The sequence below is a fragment of the Podarcis bocagei genome, assembly GCF_964188305.1.
Source record: "Podarcis bocagei genome assembly, chromosome: 1".
NCBI classification, from domain to species: domain Eukaryota; kingdom Metazoa; phylum Chordata; class Lepidosauria; order Squamata; family Lacertidae; genus Podarcis; species Podarcis bocagei.
The window spans coordinates 93,980,194-94,001,076 of record NC_138125.1 but is presented as its reverse complement, the minus strand read 5'-3'; the positions used below and the strand labels follow the sequence as shown (position 1 = coordinate 94,001,076).

At 42.1% G+C, this 20,883-nt stretch overlaps 1 protein-coding gene across 7 annotated transcripts in view; it reads left to right on the top strand.

Annotated features, from left to right (window-relative positions):
- CLASP1 (cytoplasmic linker associated protein 1) overlaps nt 1-20,883 on the top strand; it is a 170,786-nt gene that overhangs the window by 39,790 nt on the left and 110,113 nt on the right. For all 7 annotated transcript variants that reach the window (XM_081206379.1, XM_081206382.1, XM_081206381.1 and 4 more), the window contains exons 3-6: nt 16,159-16,237; nt 17,785-17,888; nt 19,866-19,957; nt 20,210-20,285. In XM_081206379.1, coding sequence (XP_081062505.1) covers nt 16,159-16,237; nt 17,785-17,888; nt 19,866-19,957; nt 20,210-20,285 — 351 coding nt within the window. The remainder of the gene's footprint in view (nt 1-16,158; nt 16,238-17,784; nt 17,889-19,865; nt 19,958-20,209; nt 20,286-20,883) is intronic.

Below are 20,883 nucleotides of genomic sequence, written 5' to 3'. Positions count from 1 at the left end.
CCAACCCAAGAGAAGTTCCTTCATTTGCTCACACCCCACCAACTTTTCCTAGGTTTCTTTTTCAGCTGCTAACCAACTTCCTTTCCTTGCTTTAAAGGATTTTGTTTCTACATGCTGATTACTTCAACCAAGCATGTTGATACATTCCCCCCCCCCTTTCTGTCTTTTCAGCACTCAATCACCTGAGTTTGCTATTAGAGGGAGTGGTGATGATCTGCCACTGAATGTTGGTGACAGGACTACTGGTTCTTTGACAACCTGCACTGACCATTCAGCTGCAGCAATGGGTTGCTTGATTACCATGTTCTTTATAAATGTGGTATTATACACACTTTGCACATTTATGCATGCCTGCATATATTCTGACTAGACCTTTCCCATTAGTCTTAAGCTAAACTCTGAATTGCTGAATGAAATACCCTTTTGATTGTTTTGTGGTGAGAAAAGTCCAATTGGATAACGTTTAAGAAGGGACCCAGCAAGGGAAGGAATGGACCATGCCCATAATATTGTATACAATAAGCCCCCAGCCTATGTTCATTTAACTTGTGCACATTTAGCTTTATGCGCTTGGCAGCTGAAAAAAAATTAAAAGGGGACGGAACAGAGGTAGGCTTCTGGGGAAAAGGATTTTGGCAATCCTGCCTGCCATTACACCCAATATGTTTTGACTATACACAATTTTGGCTTTAGGTGTGACTGTCTTTTAACTAGTTCTCCTGCATTCAGTCTTATGCCTGCTTATGTGCATGTGTTCATGTGCTTAAAGTGTGATTAGCCAGATGCTGCTGCTGTTGTTTTTCAAACTTACTCACAGATGCTTACTGTGTCCCGATCAATGAAAGGAACCCATCTCTCTTCCACCTCTTGTCTTCTCATCCCTCAGCTTAATGCAGAAGGTCAAGAAGGTTAAAAATAGACACAGTCAGATTGGAAACTGAAACCCGAGTATAGATTTATTAAAGCAGAGCAATGTGTGCCAAGGGAACAACCCAGCTTCTCATCTTGTCGTCTGTGTTGGGGGCTTTCCTTCTGCATAGTCACTGTATTGTACAAATGAGTGCATGCTTTATTTCTTGTCCACAACCCACACCCCTTTCCCTTGAAGCAAGCTGGGCAAGCTTGGTCCATGGTCTAATTTCAAGCGTGTGACATGATGGTAAAGGTGGTAGTAGAAAAAGAGAGAAAAGAGGTTTGGGGTGAAGATAGAGAAGGGTGTGGGGTGGCTGGGTGGGAAAAGAGGGGAGGGTTCCTGCACTTTCAATGGTTTTGTATAGGAGAGGATTTCAGCAGTGGCCCACCTGGTTGACAGTTTCATCTAGGACACAACTATTAAAGGTGTTCTCCCCTCTTTCCCCACTCATCCATCTTAAATGAGAGGCCTCTGGCCTTGTCGGCTGATGGTAGGCAGCCCCTGACAGATTACACCTGAGGGCATGTGGCCCTTAGCAGAGAAAAAGATCACCCAGCCCCATCTTATCCTGTATTCTACCACAGTATTTTGTAGCTGATGAACATGATGTTGTTGTTCATTGCTTGGTATATTGAGCTACTGTTAAGTTGCTGTGCTGAATGTGGTGGCTTGCTTGTCAGTGGTTACTGACAAGGGGCATAACCCTAGCACCTCAGTACCCCTTACAAAGCCTGTGTGTGTAAACAGTTGCACAGTTATTCCCCTTCTCTGTATTGTGCAGATGTTGTGGTATCCCAAGCCATCTACTGGAAGGGCTCTGAGTCTTCTCTTCAGGGTCAGGTAAATGAAGGACACAGCAAAATGCATTGGTCAGAGAGACAAGTTGAGGTCTGTTCCTAGAAGGAAGTCTGGACTGGTGAGCTTTGGAGAGAGTGTGAGCTGGGAAGGAAGACTTGGGGAACTGGGTTTTGAGGAACAAGAGTACAAACAGAGCAGGGAAGAGGGTCTAGGTAGGAGCTGGACCTGGAGAAAGCCTATGAACTGCTGACAGGAGAGGGGAGTTGTACAGTATGAGGGCAGGAAAGGGCAAGCAACCTTAATACTATTGGGGCCCAAGGCTTTTTTAAAACATATTTTCTTACCAGGATGCAGTGACAGAAATAGCAGAGCCCCACCCTAGCACCCAGAAGGGCTGTGCTTGGAATTCATACGCGTCTAATTTCACCTGACAGACGCTATTGTTAGTCGACAGAGAATTGAGAGAGCATTGTACAAAGGCCAAAATGAAGCTGTGTGCAAAAGACCCTAAGTTGGCTCAGTCGCCTATAGATGCCGAAATGATTCAGCCTGTGAGTTTGTGAATAAATATGTAACATGGCAAAAGTAATTTTAGTTGTTGGTTCCTTAAACATAAAAAATAAAAAAAATCAGGGTTCAGAAATAATGACCGGGAGATCATAAATAGGCAACTAAGTCAAGTTTCAAGATTGTGCCAAGGCTGTGCCAAGGCTTGGACAAACTGTAGAAGTAATAGTGAGGTCGGGAACGGGTCTCCCTTCTCGTCTCTATCTCTCTTGTGCACTGCTGCTTTTACTTGTTCCACCACAATGCTGCTCAGCAACAGTGCTTCTTGGCTTAAGTATGCTAGCTGCTGGAGGCTAAAAGGAGATTGAGAACCAGAGCTGCATTCTAAACAAAGGGCATTGCTGATCTGGCTGCATGTCTAGCTCTCCTACTGCTTATTGTAGCATTAGAAAAGGAATGTGCACTGGATGAGGACCTGTAGACTGCAGTAACTCTTAACAATAAGCATGCTCCAGAACTGCCATTGGGCCAATACCGCTGGGATACTTTTCTCAGCTTCAAGCACTGCAATGTTTTGCTCTCAAATGCAGTTTGTCACATTTACTGGAATCAAATATGAGTAGAGTGACACACAATATGGTTGTCTCTTGAGAGCTTGGAGGAATGGCACAGCAGAAAGGCAGTGGCTCGGTGACATAGGCCTCAAATAAGTAGATATCTCCAAAATAGACATCTAGTGTGAATTTCTGAACTCTCCTGTCTGAGATTTAAAAGTCACATTGTTAGGGAATTTAATTGCGCTAATGACATTTCAGCTCCTAAAGCAAAAATGTTCTCAAAACAGAGAGGCTTCAGGCTTTATAAAGAGAACTCCACTGACCGGTAAACAGTTGTATATCCCACTGGTATTGCTTACCCGCCCCGCCCCCCATCCCAAATTACTCTCTGTGCACTTCAGTAAAGAATTAAGGGTGATGGAAGACCCTTATAGCAGGGGTAGTCAACCTTTTTATACCTACCACCACTAATGCATCTTTCTTGATGGTAAAATTTCCTTACCGCCCACCAGTGCTTGATGGAAGGAGGATTCAGCTTGTGCCGTAGAACCCCCTACCGCCCCTCCCCTAGAATCCTGAAACGCCCACCACTGGGCGGTAAGGATCAGGTTGACAACCCCTGGCTTATAGTGTACAAGGCACTCTTATAGCACTTACTGACACTTCCTTCTAATGTTGGTGCTAATTGTTGAGACTCCATTTTTTCCATATATATTATTGTGTCCGGCAATGTTTCCAAATTTGTTCACGTGCATGAACAAAAACTTCACAACAACGCACACTTCCACAATATGTTTTGGGAGAAAATTGAGGTGAAGTGGGAGGCGATCCTTTTTATCACGACCCGTTCGCAGATGCTCACGGCTTTGGATGTTCACTGATTGGAAGATAAGCTTAGGAAGGCTGGGTAGATAGAAGAGGCCCAAGTATACTACTTGATTAGACTTAATTGACAGCCTGCATTCCTGAAGTGGCCTTGATTTTAGGAATGTGGGAAACAGCCTTATAACAAGTCAGACCAAACCTAGCTCCATATTGTTGACCAGTGACTTGCTTCCTCTTTCAGGCAGGAGTCTTTCCTAGCCCTACTGGGACTTTGGGCATGTGTGGCATCTGCTTTTCCACTAAAGCTGCAGCCCTCCCATGTCCTGTTTTTCCTCCATGTATACACCCTTGCTGTAATTCTCTTTGCCCCTCCTCCCCCAACCCGCCTGTAAGGCTGCAAAAAGGGGCCACTTAGCCCAGGTCCTTGATGTGAGTTGTAGTCCAAAACATCTGGAGAGGGTACTAGGTCCAGGAATTCTGACTTTCATTTCACGAGCTAGTAGCAATATTTAATTTTGAACAGTGTGTGAAAGAGCTGAATTGCAAACCAATCAAGGAGATGTAATGCTAACCGCAAGTATTTTAGCCTTTTCACTCTGCACTGTTTGGTGGTAGATTTTTAAAAAGAATCTCAGGAGCCAAAAGATCAAGGACCTGTCATAATAAGAAGATAAAGACATGACAGATCATTCAGGTGAATGTATGTTCTGTTTTATAGTGAGGAATAGCTAGATCAAGCTGCATATTAGCCAGAATTCATTCTTCTGCTATTGCACAAATGTGGGTCCTGTTTTGATTTTTTTTTAAAGAGTTACCCCTTAGTGGCAGCTGGTTTGTCACAAGGGCTGAAAAGTCAAGACATAGCACATCTGACTTGCTTACATCAAATTATTTCTATCTAATCAAAAAGCCCTATATATGTTTTTCCCCCATTGTAAGTATATAGCTTGGATTTCTTCATGTGGCTTAAGGGGTGATTTACCATATTTTTCACCCTATAGGACGCACCGGCCCATACAACGCACCTAGATTTTTTTGGGGGGGGAATAAAGGGGAAAAATTTATTCCCCCCCCCCCAAGGCGCGGGGCTGGGGTGGAGGGAGCCCGAGCTTCCCCCTACCCCAGCCCCCAGAACAGGCTGTTGCCCGCAAGCCTTGCGAGCCCGGGGGAACTCCCCCCGGGCGGCAAGGCTTGCAGACACCTGCGCGAAGCACGGGGCATCCTCCGGAGGGCGCCCCGTGCTTCAGGCTGCAGGCTGCTGCCCGCAAGCCTTGCGAGCCCACGGAGAACTCCCGCCGGGCTCGCAAGGCTTGCGAATAGCTTCCTGAAGCCTGGAGAGGGAGAGGGGTCGGTGCACACCGATGCCTCTCGCTCTTCTCCAGGCTTCAGCGAAAGCCTGCATTCGCCCCATAGGACGCACACACACATTTCCCCTTCATAGGGCGAAAAATACGGTATCTACAGATGCTTATTTTTAGAGCCCCAAATATATGACTTTGTGTGTGTGTGTGTGTGTGTGTGTGTGTGTGTGTGTGCGAGAGAGAGAGAGAGAGAGAGAGAGAGAGAGAGTGTGTTATGGTTAACCCAGTGTTGGCCGTAGTTACACTAATGAACCTGCCTTTTGAACTGATACTTTTTGACACTGCTGTGGACTCAGTTAGTGGCCTGTCAGTCTATTCTCGATCTTCACAAGTGAGACAATGGTGCTGTATCACTCTTACCTCAGGTTTTGGAAGTAGCTGGATAATTGCTGTGATAGCCTGACCCCTTAGCTAATTTTAAATGCTGATTAGTCAAGGAAATAGCTAAAAAGTCTTAGATGGCTTAACTGTGTCCCCATTGTCTGATCCTAGAAGCTGGGAGTAGATTTGGGAATTTACCGTAATTGTTTTTATAATTAGACCCTGGTAGGTTCCGCTCCTGCTCTACTGAACTTGTGAAACAGTCAAACACCATGGCTTGGTACAAATGTGGAGGCTTCTGGGGAGATTGAGCCAATGTCACTCCTTCCCAGTAAGCCATCGTTTAACCAAGTGTGAATTACGGTAGCTCTTTCCCTCAAACTCCCTGCAAAAAGAAAGCTGCAGTAGAACATTTATCTCCATGCTGTGTTAGTTTTGCAATTTTGTTTGGTAGGCTTTTGTTTTTCATGTCACAATGCATTCAGAAGCCTCCCTCACCTGTAATCTGAAGTGCTGCTGTCTACTCAGCCAACTCATTCTGCTGCATGCATAGGTTAGGCTTTATCTAAAGGTCACCGTAGGGGGTAAGTGCACCTATTTCCAGAATCTTGATATTTCCAAACATGTGAGATAAACGGTAGTTTGTTACTTCTCCAGCAGCTGCCCTTGATGCAACTTGAAACCTCCATGGCACCTAACAGAGCCTCTTTTGAATGTCTGCTGCCTCCTCCCCTATTCCACCTTAAGGCTGGGACCAAACGCAGACTGCAGGGTTTCACAAGCAGCCAGCTTCCCCCAATGCACACTTTGTTTCTCATCTTCTAGCCCAGTGTTGAGGAACATTTATCAGTCTTAGAGCAATATTCCTCCATGGGCAACATTCCAGGGTGGGGGGCCAAGGGCCAAAAGGGCAAAAGGTGTAGCTCCTAACCTTTCTGATAAATGTTCCTCAACACTGGGCAGGCTGCATTCCAGCCGCCTTCAAGCCACAGGTTTCCGTCCACACGTATACACACAAAATTCAGACAAGCAAGAGATATTATCACAGTTCACTCTTTTGTTACATTTTTGTTGGCTAGTATGGTCCTGCTCTGACGGACGCGGGTGGCGCTGTGGGTTAAACCACTGAGCCTAGGACTTGCCAGTCAGAAGGTCGGCGGTTTGAATCCCTGTGACGGAGTGAGCTCCCGTTGCTCGGTCCCTGCTCCTGCCAACCTAGCAGTTCGAAAGCACGCCAAAGTGCAAGTAGATAAATAGGTACCGCTCCGGCAGGAAGGTAAATGGCGTTTCCGGACAAACTTCCGGTCGGTGCCAGCGCTTAATGGCGGTCCTACCTCCGAGCTCCGGAGAAGGACTGCTTCGCAAGTTCGGGTCTTACCCGCTACGGCAAGCGGGGGACCCCTAAAATCCCAGGCGCTGAAGCCTGAGAACAAGGAGACTCGGTGGGCACCTTTGCGCCCCCCGGTACCGTGAAAGAGCCTTTTTAAAGGCTACGGATCGACATCGGGAGTGAGCGCGGTGCTGAGAGTCGCTACCCAGCCTGCGAAGTGAAGCCGCGTCGCCATAAGCGGAGAGCGCCGATTCCTTCCTGAAAAGAAATTCGGACTGATTCCCCGTGAGTAAGAACTGAAAAATAACTGGGACTTTTCTTAATTTTAAAAATTGGGCTAAAAACGGGGGAGATTTAAACAAAGGAAGTCTGCCTCCCCCCGACCGCATGAAAGTGAAAGCAACGGAGCTCTAAACCTGCATCCGTTTAAATTCATCCTTTGATCAGCTAAACCGGACATTTAAACCTTTGATCTCCCCTCTAGCAAGCAGGGCAGAGGGGAGGCGAATTTGACCATTAACTGCATGACTTATTTGAAGGAAAAAACCTCTGCTATCTCATCTACTTGAAAGTCTGAAACGGTCTGCCTTCTTAGTACATTGAGCTGACTTTTCCCTGTGAAGTGACACCTTGATACAAAGTTTCCACAGTGCCTGATTTTTGTACATTTTAAGAAGAAACAGTATAAACAGTATACTGGGCAACTGTGGCAATTGGAAGCTATAAGACTTTAGTAACATTGATTTTGACTGGGTTAATCTCCTTTCTTTCTACATCTTGGAAGGTCTCCTTTGTTCATGTATTTTGAAATTTCCTTCTATGGCCATTTTGATTTGCTCCCTCTAGAGGATAAAGTGAAGTCCAGCACGGCCTAAGACAGTGGAATTTTCCAAGGGAGAATAAATCCCGTGGGAATTGACCTTGACATGAGTGGGCCACAAGAAGAGATAACTACAAGAGCCAAGACCAAGCAACAACAACAGCAACAGCTGCAGCTGCAACAAGCAAAGAGAAGAGGTTCGATCTTAGGCGTAACAGCCGGACTAGCTGGAACAACAGGACAGGACAAAGGAGCAGCCGTTTCTATGGAAGCTGTGACAGAAGCTTTGCTTAAGATAAACCAGACTCTGGAGTCTTTGACAAAACAGACTTCAGAGAACACACAAAAATTAACAGAAATATCAACAAGATTAAACCAGAATACAGAATCTATAAATAAATTGGTCGAGGAAAATGCCACCACGCGTCAAATTGCCGAAGAGGCCAAAGCCACAGCTGGAGAGACGCAGGAGAAATTAGAGCCACTTGCCAAGAAGGTCTATGAGCATGATGCAACCTTGGCCTTGTGGGAGTTACAGAGGAAAGAGAGAAACTTAAAATTAAGACTGATTCCGGAGAATGAAAGTGACAACCTTGTGGAATATTTGACACGGGAGTTTGCGGATTGCTGGGACCTGGAGGAAGACGATTTTAAAATCACAACTGCCTTTAGACTCGGCAAAAAGCAAGATAGAAAGACACCAAGAGATTGTTTGATCACACTCAGATCTAAGGAGGAAAGAGATAAAATTTTAGGACTACACTTTGGAAAAGCCCTCCAAATTGGAAATTCAGCAGTACAGATCTTTAAAGACATACCAAAATATATCTTGGACTTAAGAAACTTCTACAAGGATTTGGTGCTTTTGTTAAAGAAAAATCAGATCCGTTTCAGGTGGGAATTCCCACAAGGACTGTCATTCGACTACAAGGCAAAGAAAGTGAAAATAAAGACAATTCAAGATAAAGACAAATTTCTGGCAAGATATCAGGAGGACCTACAGAAGGGGACTGTGGACGTACTTGCAGAACAGAGGAGAGCACTGGATATTCTGAATCTCTCGTTTGGACAAAAACCACCACCGTCAGAAGAAGAGCAACAACTTGGAGCTGTTGGAGGAGCCTTAAGAAAATAACAAGATGGCTCTGCAATTCCTTAGTTGGAATTGTAATGGACTGAATGGGCCTTTGAAGAGAAGACAAGTATTTCACATTTTGAACAGAGAACAATTGGATTTGATATGTTTACAAGAAACTCACATAACTAGAGCCCACAGGAGATTACTCACAAATAAAAGGTTAGGACAAGAATTTGTCTCATCAGACAAAGTTAAGAAGAGGGGAGTGGTAATATATGTGAAGGAGAAATGGGCTCCAAAAATGATATTTAAAGATGAACAAGGGAGATATCTGGCTGTGGAGATACAAGTACAAGGAGAAAAACTTTTAGTTGTTGGAATTTATGCACCAAATGAAGGCAAATCTGACTTCTTTAAGGGACTTCATGAAACTTTGACGGACTATCTGGATTATAATATGATAATCATGGGAGACATGAATGGCGTGGTCTCCACTAATATGGACAAGGCACAAAGACTAACAGTCACTAAAGAAGGGAGACTCCCCAAGACTTTTTTCGAAATGACAGAAAACATGGACTTGATAGACATTTGGAGAACAAGGAACCCTCTGGAGAGAGAGGGAACCTTCTTCTCCCAAGCAATGATGACCTGGACCAGAATTGACCAAATCTGGGTTACTAGTGGACTGGCTCCAAAGATTAAGAAAGTGGAAATCTGCCCAAAAACTTGCTCCGACCATAACGCCGTGAAGATGGAGATGAAACTCACAATAACCGGTCAATTTAGATGGAGAATGAATGACACCCTCTTTCGAGATAAGGAGATTCTCACGAAGGCCCAAAAGACCTTAAAAGACTATTTTGAAATAAATTTGAGGACTGACGTGGAGAAAAGAGTGATCTGGGACGCAAGTAAAGCTGTTATGAGAGGATTTTTGATTCAACAAAATTCAATAAAGAGGAAAAAACAAAATGAGAAAAAAGAGAAGATCTTGGAAATGATAAAGGAAGGAGAGAGGAAATTAAGAACAAAACCAAAGTCTCAGGACATTTTAAGAGAGATTAAGTTATATCAAACTCAATATATGGAATTGATGAACCAAGAGATTGAATGGAAGATAAAGCAAATGAAACAAAAGACTTTTGAATCAGCAAATAAATGCGGTAAACTTTTGGCATGGCAATTGAAGAAAAGGCAGAAACTAAATACAGTTACAAGCCTAGAGGTTGATGGAAAGAGTATATCTAAACCTAATGAAATTAGAAATTGCTTTCTAAGTTACTTTAAAAAACTTTACACCCAAGGCCCGCAAAATGAAGAAGATATAGACAAATTCCTTGGAAGATATGGATTACAAAATATCTCTCAGCAAAGTAAGATGGACTTGAACCAGAGAATCTCAGAACAAGAGGTAGAGGCTGCCATTCAGAATATGCAATTGGGCAAATCTCCGGGACCAGATGGACTGACTTCTAGATACTACAAATCGTTGAAGGAATGGTTGATTCAACCATTAAGAGAAGTTTGTAATGAGATCCTTGAAGGAAAAAGGGCACCTGAATCGTGGAAAGAGGCATATATCTCACTCATACCAAAGTCAGAGACTGAAAAGACCCAACTCAAGAACTACCGCCCGATATCACTCCTTAATGTGGATTACAAAATTTTTGCAGACATTTTGGCAAAAAGATTTAAAAGAGTTTTGATGGAGAAGATTCATAAAGACCAAGCAGGCTTTCTCCCTAAAAGACACCTAGCGGACAATGTAAGGAATGTAATAGACATTTTGGAAAAGCTGGAGGTGAATATAAACACTAAAGCAGTATTGATCTTTGTGGACGCGGAGAAAGCCTTTGATAATATCTCTTGGAGTTTTATGAGGAAGAATCTTCATGGGATGGGGGTAGGCCAGGGTTTTGAGAATGGTATGGCTGCAATATATTCCGAACAAAAAGCTAAGCTGATTGTAAATAATGTTGTGACTGAGGAACTTAAGATAGAAAAAGGAACTCGGCAGGGGTGCCCAATTTCCCCATTACTTTTCATTTCGGTTCTGGAGGTGTTGCTGAATATGATAAGAAATGACCAGCAGGTCAAAGGTGTGCAGGTCGGAGCTAAACACTACAAGTTAAGAGCGTATGCAGATGACCTAGTATTGACTTTGCAAGAGCCAAACACTAGTACGAAAAGGGTTTTAGAAATAATTCAACAATTTGGCCAGGTGGCTGGATTTAAGTTGAATAAGCAAAAAACTAAAGTCTTAGGGAAAAACCTAACAGATATGGAAAAGGAGAAGTTTCAGGAGGAAACAGGTTTGACAGTGGTTAAGAAAGTCAAATACCTAGGGGTTTATTTAACACCTAAGAATGTTAATTTGTATAAGGACAATTATGAAAAATGTTGGTCAGAGATTAAAAAAGATCTAGAAATATGGTCAAATCTGAAACTGTCAATGTTAGGCCGAATTGCAGTAATTAAAATGAATGTATTGCCTAGAATGTTATTTTTGTTTCAGACCTTGCAGATTCTTGATAAGACGGAATGTTTTAAGAGGTGGCACAAAGACATTTCGAAATTTGTCTGGCAGGGCAAAAAGCCCCGAATTAAATTTAAAATACTGACTGACGCTAAAGAAAGAGGGGGTTTTGCCCTGCCGGACCTAAAATTGTACTATGAGGCAGCAGCGTTTTGCTGGCTGAAAGAATGGATGCTCCTCGAGAATACAGACATCTTGGATCTGGAAGGCTTCAATAATGCTTTTGGTTGGCATGCATATCTTTGGTATGACAAGGTCAACAGTACCTTTAAAAATCACATTGTTAGAAAAGCATTATTTAATGTCTGGATAAGATACAAAGACTTATTGGAAAATAAAACCCCTAGATGGGTGTCACCAGTGGAGGCTAAAGCAGTGAAGAAACTCAATATGGAGGTCGGATGGCCGAAGTATTGGGAAATTTTAGAACAGGATGGAGACAAGGTTAAACTACAAAGTCAGGAGAAATTGAAGCACAAAGTAGAAAATTGGTTTCAATATCGCCAAATAATGGAAATTTTTAAACAGGATAGGAAAATCGGTTTCCAAGTGGAGAAATCAAAACTAGAGACCGAATTGCTAGAACCCAATACTAAGAATTTATCTAGAATGTATAACTTGCTGTTGAAATGGAACACACAGGATGAAACAGTTAAATCTGCTATGATTAAGTGGGCGCAGGATGTTGGACACAACATTATGTCAGATGACTGGGAATGGTTATGGAACACCGGTATCAAATTTACGGCATGTAATGCCTTAAAGGAAAACATTATGAAAATGGTATACAGGTGGTACATGACCCCAGTCAAGCTGGCAAAAATCTATCATTTGCCCGATAATAAATGTTGGAAATGTAAAGAGACTGAAGGTACTTTTTACCACCTTTGGTGGACATGCCCGAAGATAAAGGCCTTCTGGGAAATGATCTATAATGAAATGAAAAAGGTACTTAAATGTACATTTTCCAAAAAACCAGAGGCCTTTCTCTTGGGCATTGTCGGCCAATTGGTGACAAAGAAAGATAGAAATTTCTTTATGTATGCCACAACAGCAGCAAGAATACTCATCGCAAAGTATTGGAAGACACAAGATTTACCTACTCTGGAAGAATGGCAGATGAAAGTGATGGACTATATGACACTGGCTGAGATGACAGGCAGAATCCGTGACCAACGTAAAGAGATGGTGGAAGAAGAATGGAAAAAATTTAAGAGCTATCTTAAGGACTACTACAAACTCAACGAATGTTAAAATGTTGTGGTTGCTAGAAGTAACAGGGTACAGGGATACAAGGTTAGATAATAAAGGAGGACTAAGATGACAGAGATTAGAAAGTAACAACTGGGAGTTGCTAGTTCAAATATGGACACTGGGATGCAGAGAGGGGGGGTATGGGGAAGTCCAAGAAAAGAGGTTTATGAAAATATCTTTGAAAGTATTTTGTATGTTTGTTTTGTTTTGTGTTTGTTTGTTCTTTTTAAAAAATGCTGTAAAACCAATAAAAATTTATTAAAAAAAAAAATAATAAATGGCGTTTCCGTGCGCTGCTCTGGTTCGCCAGAAGTGGCTTAGTCATGCTGGCCACATGACCCGGAAGCTGTATGCCGGCTCCCTCGGCCAATAAAGCAAGATGAGTGCCGCAACCCCAGAGTCGGCCACGACTCGACCTAATGGTCAGGGGTCCCTTTACCTTTTTATGGTACTGCTCTAATACAGTTCTTGAGCACCCCAAAAACTGCTACCTCTGCTTTTTGTGCCAATAGTGACTCACTTTGCTTTATTAATTCTGCCCCGGGCTTTTCTTACTATATTTTTTTCATATCTCCCCTGAGCTTTTCCAAGTCTCTTCCCGCCCTCCTCTACCCACTTCATCATTACCAAAGCATGTTTTCGAATTTGCTTTTCGAAAAGTGTTCCAACTTTGAATTCCTGAGGGGATTTTTTTATATATATAAAGATGCGGCAGTGCTTTCTTTGGTTGCCTTTCTGCTTGAGACTAGTGTGGTTGCTCTTCCAGAATTTGACTTGATGTTTATTTATTTTTATTATTATTTTGCAAAGATCCCTGTTCCCTTTTCAGCTGAGGTTGAAGTGGCTTTTCTACGCTCTTGAAAAAAAACACACGGCCTTATAGTTGGTTGAAAATCTCAACTGAACATTCATTAGTTGAGGTACTGTGAGCTGTCGATTTACCAAAGGAGGGATGTAAAGGTTGGCGACTGGATGATTGGAGGTGTGTGAGGTGTTTCTCTTCATGGTGGCTCAACATATTGAAGCAAGGGATGTTAATTTCCTTAGACTCAATTTGCTCATGGCTTCAAAATCTTGAGGATGAGGAGCGATTCCCTCCTTAAGCCCCTAGTAAACTTGAAAACTGAAAGAGGTAAATGCAGGAACAACCTGCATTTGTACAGAAATAGTGAAATAAGGAGTGAAGCAGAAATAGATTTTTAAAAAACCCATATGCTGCTGGTGCTTATAAACAAAACAATCAATTATGATTGAAGATTATGTTTTGTTTTAGTTTGCTTGGCCTCAAATCCTCCATGTAGTTCCCCCCTTCTCCAGCCTTGTAAAAATGGGTCAGGTATTCAATTCCCCTTTCAGAAATGGGTAATTCTAGGCTGCTGTTTGGCCATGGATGATAAATGTGTTGAAAATGACTACATCGCTTCTTGCTAAAGCTGCAGAGTATTTTCCTGCCCTTGCAAATGGAAGTGGATTTCTTTACCTCAGAGGGAGGCAGAGCAGCCTGTATGGTTGAACCTAAAGATTAGATCAATGCTTTGCAAGCCTGAAGTTTTCTCGTTTGCCAAACTGCTCTCTGCTGTGCAAAAGATAATTGCAATTAAATGAGGAAATGGTGCATCTTTTTCTGTCATGATTAAGCATTCCTCATGCTCATAACTCAAATTTGGTGTTGATTTGCTAATTCTGGCTCATAGACTGGTGTCCTCCAAATTGCAAACCTTGAACAGAACAAATGCACCCCATGTATGTTGGGAACACCAATAGTGCACATATTTACAAGAATAATTAATTATAAATATTTCTTGTAGCAAAGGTGCTTTTTCTAACAAAAGATTTTACAAGTGATCTCTAGCATCATCTAGTGGCAGCATTTGAAAACACAATAAAAACGAAAATGCGTGCTGTATTTTCTTTCTATAAAAAAATTCCTTCCTGTAGCACCTTAAAGACCAACTAAGTTAGTTCTTGGTATAAGCTTTCGTGTGCATGCACACTTCTTCAGATAAGTACACTTCTTCTTTCTATAAGTAACTTTCTAACCATATGGTGAAATGTGAAGAGTTTTACTATACTATTAAAGCTCAAAAAATGGATGAAACTGACTGGGTTTCCACTATTCTTTAACAAACTTATAGTAAGAAAGGGTTTGTACCCGACAAGCTATAAATTCTTATTTTACTACTAGACAGTAAAGGTTCCAAAAATTGCACCTCAATGGGGTAGAAACCCCAGGGATGCTCATGTGTTGTGTAGGTGTTAGCAGTACTACTCTCACTAAACGTTCATTGAGCAGTAGCGCAACCCCAAGATAAGGACGGTTAGCGAGCGAGCGCTGCGGCGATCTGGGCGGGTAGCCGGGAAACCTCTTGAGGTCATGGCGAGCGGGTGTGTGCGCGGCTGAGGCCAGCGCGTCGGCGGCCGCCTCACTCGGATGCGGGGATGAGGCTTCCGCGGGGTCCCGGGTTCCGTATTGCAAAGCAAGCCGCTCTTGAGGCCGGTGTTTGCGATTGCGGACTGATACCCACAGTGCATTGCAGCGCTGCTCATTTGCATAGAGGGATTCGAAAGCGACATGGGCGGGGCGGGGGAGGGAAGAGGCGTCCTTCGCTTCCGCTCGTGGCGAACAGCCGGCAACGCCTCTTGCAAAGGAGGACTTTTGCTGTTTTGCAGAGTTAGTGCAATCGCATCGTATGCTGAGAGTTTTGGGGTTAATAAAATTAAAATACTGCAGCCCACAAACATATTTCTTTGTCAAACCTCAGACGCATATTTACTTGGAGGTAGCAAAGCTAAATGGGCGTTTACTTGTAGATGCATAGGAGGAAAACACGCTGAACGCATCCGGGACTTACTTTCGAGTAACACTGTGAAGGAATAGTCCGTAGATAAGTTTCCTGCTGCAAACACACAGAAGCCTCTGTGGAGGCTGCATGAATTTGGGGTCTGATGGTTTTCTCAGTTAAGTCGAAGGTTCATTCCAACCCGAGGAGACTTCTTGCGAGGGCTGGCTTTATAGAGTGACTTTCCAGCAATGTGATTTAACAATGAACGGTAATGCCGAGAACTCACTTTTATAGGTTGTTTCATATATGCAACAGTTATTTGTTCTACCCTCTACTAACAGATGATGTGTTAGAAAGAAGCCAGCATTCTCTCAATAAACTTCCTTCCCCCTGTTGAAACTGTTAGCAGCATGATATGTCTACTTGGATGTAAGTCCCATTGAGTCACGTGGGACTTACTCCCAGGAAAGTGGGTGTGGGGTGGCATTCTAAACAAGTATTTTGGTCTAGTACTTGCATTCTTTTTACTATTGTTTACACTTCTTAGCCACCTGTTAACCTCATCCTCTCTGTGACACACACCAAGTCAGTCACAAAATTAGAAACAAAATAACACATTAGATAGCACATTAGATAAAAATACAAAACAACAAACACAAAGACAAATGCAAGGCTCTACGAACACAGGCAGTAATATAGCTCCTTTAGTTACATAATAACATAATAACTACTGTCCGTAGTTATAACAAGTAACAAGTGCATTATGTCAATTTTGCAGATGCTGAGCAGCAGTTAAGAAATGGTGGTTTGCCAAGACCACCTTGTGAATTTATTAATTTAAGGTGAACTTTTGAATTTGGGGAGGGAGAGGCAGACATTGCCCTACACCAGGCTAAAGATGCATGGCTGTTAATTTACTACTTCTAAATGTTCAAAAGTAGTATTGTGTAGCAATGCAGCAGCAGGGAGCCCTATTCCATTGTGCTTAACTTTCATGTTCAGTTTGCATGCTTTATGTTTACCTCTCTCTCTCTCTCTCTCTCAGGTTGTCCTCTCTCTCTCTCTCTCTCAGGTTGTCCTGCTGGGCTTGGACATCTTATCTGCGCTGGTGTCACGGCTCCAAGATAGATTTAAAGCCCAAATTGGAACAGGTAAGGTCATTGGGACTAGCTGAGCCAAAAGATGTAGTATTTGATTGCATGCTATTCTGTAATATTCTGCTGGTATTATTTTCCAGCTTGCAGTCCCTTTTCTTAAATTGTTGCAACTATGAAGAAATAGCAGTTTGCAACAACTGTGATTGTGAAGTCTGGGACTTGACTGTCTGCATGTATACACACCAGAGCATTTTCCTTTTGAGCCGCAGCTATGTTGACAGGCTGTAAAGTGTTAACTGGAATCTGGATTCCAGTTTATATATTTATTTCATAAAAATTGTACACCACTTGATTGTATAATAATAATAATATTACCAATAATAAAACCTCAAAGCAGTTTACAAAAAGATTAAAGCAACAAAATCAAGATTAAATTTTTTTGCAATACTTTAAAACATACAAAAAGTTAAGATAATAAAACAGATTAAAATTCACACTAGTATTTCTGAGCATCTAGGCAGGCTTGCCTAAACAAGAATATTATTGGCAGGTACCAAAAAGAGTACAGTGAAGGCACCTGCTTCACAGGCAGGGAGTTCTAAGTGTAGGTGCTGCCACACTCAACAATAGAGTTCTTACCAATGCAGAATGGGTATTATGTGGCACTTATACGAGTGCCAATTCTGCCAATCGAAGCTGTCAGGTGGGTGTATATGGGTTCAGGCTTTCTCATAGGTAAACTGGTCCCAAGTTGTTAAGGGCTTTGTAATAATTGTAATAATGACACCTTGAACCTGGACCAGTAGCAGATTGGCAAGCAATGCAGATCTCTGAGCACTGGTGTTATATTCTTTGCTCATTCTTTCTATAACATTTATTGTGTGCCATGGAGTTTAGAATCATTAGTTTGGTGATGTTCCTTTAGAAACTGCTTAAATTGGAAAGCCAATTTATCATTCTCCTGTTTCTAAGCTTATTTTTAGAACAAAAGGGACAAGAAGCTGGGTTTCTTGTTGTGGGGGCATTAAATGAAAGCTGGATTCTCAGATTCTAAATTCTGCACCCAGTGTTGCATGTGGAAGTGTGGAAATGCACATGGGTAATACTGATTCGCCATCAGTGGAGCAGATTATAGACAGGGGCATAAGGCCTTGCGGTCTGTGTAAGACCTGCTTTGAACATGACATGGACCGGGGGGGGGGGGGGAAGCACTTGCCCATGGCTGCTTCCCATGTGTATCTGGTTCTATTTAAAGGAACTTGCTGGCCAATTCACAGGTTTACTTCAGCTGCTAATGTCTGATCATTAAATGCAAATGGGCTAGCACATGTGGCAAGTGCATGTCAATGTCACTGGGAAGTTGGGTAAAGTCACAGCATGTGCATCTATTGATGAGAATGGTGTGGTAGCCTTGTCATTAGCCTGTTATCCTTGGCAAGTGTCTGTTCCATTAATGTAAGTAGCTTGCCAGACCCACTATTTAAGACATCTTGAAATATGTGGGAAGGGTTGGGTTCTCATAGAATTCGTCTGTACTTCCAGCTCTGTCTTTCCATACCCCTCCCTTTCCCCCCCTAATCAGCCTTGCTTTTTGCCCTTAGTACTACCGAGTTTAATTGACAGACTGGGGGATTCGAAAGACTCGGTCCGAGAGCAGGATCAGGCACTGCTGCTAAAAATCATGGAGCAAGCTGCTAGCCCTCAGGTGAGTTCCTGGAAATAATCAACTTCAGTATACAAGTAAGCAACTCCCGAGAAAAGAATCCCTTGGAGGTTTTGGTTTATGGTCATTTAGAAAATGCTTCTTTTCAAATAGGCTGAGTGCTACCTATCCATCGTAGGCAGCATCCTGCAGACTGAATTGCAGTGGAATTGCAGTTGTGGTGGCAGCATTTTTGCTCGGCATCCAAGGGCAAAAGCTTTCAATGAACTGTCATGGTCTGCTGCTTCAGAAGTGCAATAGTTAATAATAAAATTACTAGACGAATTGGAATCTAGAATCTTCACAAAATCTGTATGCAGTTTAGGGAATACACCCAAACCTGTGAATTATTTTGAACCACCTACCTGCCCGTTTTGTTGTGAAAAGCCTTGAAATAAATACGTTGCTGCAATAGATTCCTTCTCCAATTGCTTTCAGCAATATTGCTTTTAACAATAAAGAATGTTAATCCTATATACACTCATTTGGAAGCAAATCCCATTAAAACAAATTTAAAACTGATTTTTATTTTTATTTTACACTCAGTTGGGGGCTATAAATTCCAAATAGTTTTCCTGATTTGGGACCAAGAGGTTTCAAAACAGTTTTGTGGAAGCACCATGCAAAACAGGGGTGAATAAGTTCTGTGTAAACGGTGTGTAAGAAATCAGGTACAATGTTTTTTGGAAAACGCTTGTTCCTCACAATTCACTCCTCAATGAAATTGTTTATAGAGGGCAGGTATATTATATTCTAAATTTAATTATGTTTTGGCCCTCTATCACATTTTGTTTGAACAACTGGCCATCTCTCTACTGAGGTAATATTTTTGGAATCTGTCAGCAGCAGCAGTAGTCACAGTTCGAGTATCCCATTTTAATTCCTTGGAAGGTTGATGGGGAGGAAAGACATGAATATTTACAGTACTGTGTTTTAAAATTGTGGTCACTGCACATGTTTTAATGGAAAATAGCCTATTACAGAGAAACAGTGTACACAAAGTAGATGCATACAAAGACATTCATCTCCATACTTTGAGAAGACAAATATTTAGCATTTAATGGAGCACGCCATTCTCACTTTAAGGCCCCCTTCACTTGTTACATGTGTGAAGCACAGCTTAGATCTCTGGGGAGATTCCCCTGCGCATAAGCAATCTCTCACAGTTTTTGATGCACAGATATCAGGAGACTTGTCCTGTGGTGAGTGGAGCAGCTGCAGAGGCCCATTCTGTACCCCTTGCAGAGACAACCCGGCTTTGTGTTTGAAACCCTTGAAAGTAGCTGAGAGCTATTAAACACATAAATACAATTTTTGGAGACAGCGTTATCGCTCAGAGTTCAACGGATGCATCACTCTTAAATGACCTACTAGAGCTGTCATCGCTGATGCATCAGTGTTAAATTGGTGGGGAGTACAAAAATCAGTTTTAGGTTTGTTCCAGTAGATGCATCCTGTTTGAAACAAACAAAACACTAGCAGTTCTTTTGGCATGGAAAGCTATTCTCTATTTAAACCAACTAAGAGAAAGTGGTTACCAGACAACTGAGTGTTCCTGTTTACCTAATCTACCTAAAGGGCTGTACTCACTGCATTTGAAATGCTTATTTTATGGGCAACCAAATGAGTCCTAGTCCTAATTGTCTTAACATACATTCAGCTCCCCTTTTGCGGGTAGATGTTCAGGATAGGACTTTCTGGAGAATCACTGTGTGGTGGTTTTGCGTAGTTAGCCTCCTAAGGCAGTATGAGAAGGGGCTACTCGCCCACTCGCCCAATAAAAAGGAGTTATTAGAAAAACAAAAATTAACAGTTGACTAGTCCCACTCCCATCAATGCCTGCTCAGATGCATGTGAATAGCAGCCCACACAACCCCCTGACACTCTTCCTTGGACTTTACAAGACTCAGAATCGCAAAACGAAAAACTGCAGCCTGTGTAGGTTAATCTTTCTCTTACTTTCTTGTCTCTCTGTGGTAGTATGTATGGGACAGGATTTTGGGAGGATTCAAACACAAGAATTTCCGGACTAGAGAAGGAATATGCCTCTGCCTTATTGCAACACTCAATGCGTAAGTTGGAGCTTGTAGCATATTTTGCTGCCATGGGCTACTTTGGGAGAAAGGGCAAGATATTATTATTATTATTATTATTATTATTATTATTATTATTATTATTATTAATACCCCACCCATCTTGTTGGGTTTCTCCAATTCACAATTTAATAATAATAAATAATAACAACAATATCCACATTCAAAATCATTTCAAAATACTTAGCACATATTTTGTTCTCTCCCTCCCCCTTCTCTTTGTGTCTTTAGATCTGGAGCTCAGAGTTTAACACTGAGCAAGATTGTGCCACATATATGTAATTTACTTGGAGATCCAAACAGCCAGGTGAGTCTGCAATGAAACAAATTTGATTAAATATATTCCCCCAGGAGAAAAAATGACTGTGGTGGATGGAGAAGATTTTCTTTTTATTTAATTTTTTTTCAGATACAGCCTTTAAATTGCGTGCAATAAATTTGTCCAAGAAATGCTTGTGGTTGGCAGGTGTGTGGAATTGCAAGCTTTGAGATTTCTCATTCATTGATCTTGGAGCATGATGTCTACCCCTGTGCTGAAGTTGTTGTGCCAGTCTTGAACATGCTTATATAAATGAATATCTAATTGCCTTCAATGAGGGTTTGGTTTCATTTCTGCATGTGGTGTAATTTTGGCTTACGAATGGTGCATTTTGGGAGAAACTGCAGCTTCCTAATGTTTCTGCAGTGCCATAAAACTGGCTGCATATAGTTTTATGGGGCAGTGGGAGAGATCTCAGCAGTGAGAGACAAGGGGACCATGATGTTACTAAGATAAATAATGGAACTCCATGCCAGGGACAGAATTGTGGAGTTTACTCAGTAATCAAGCCTCTAAAATGAACTCACTCAGTATACTATCTGCCTCCATATTCAGATGAGGTAGGTATGATTTTTGTCAACATGTA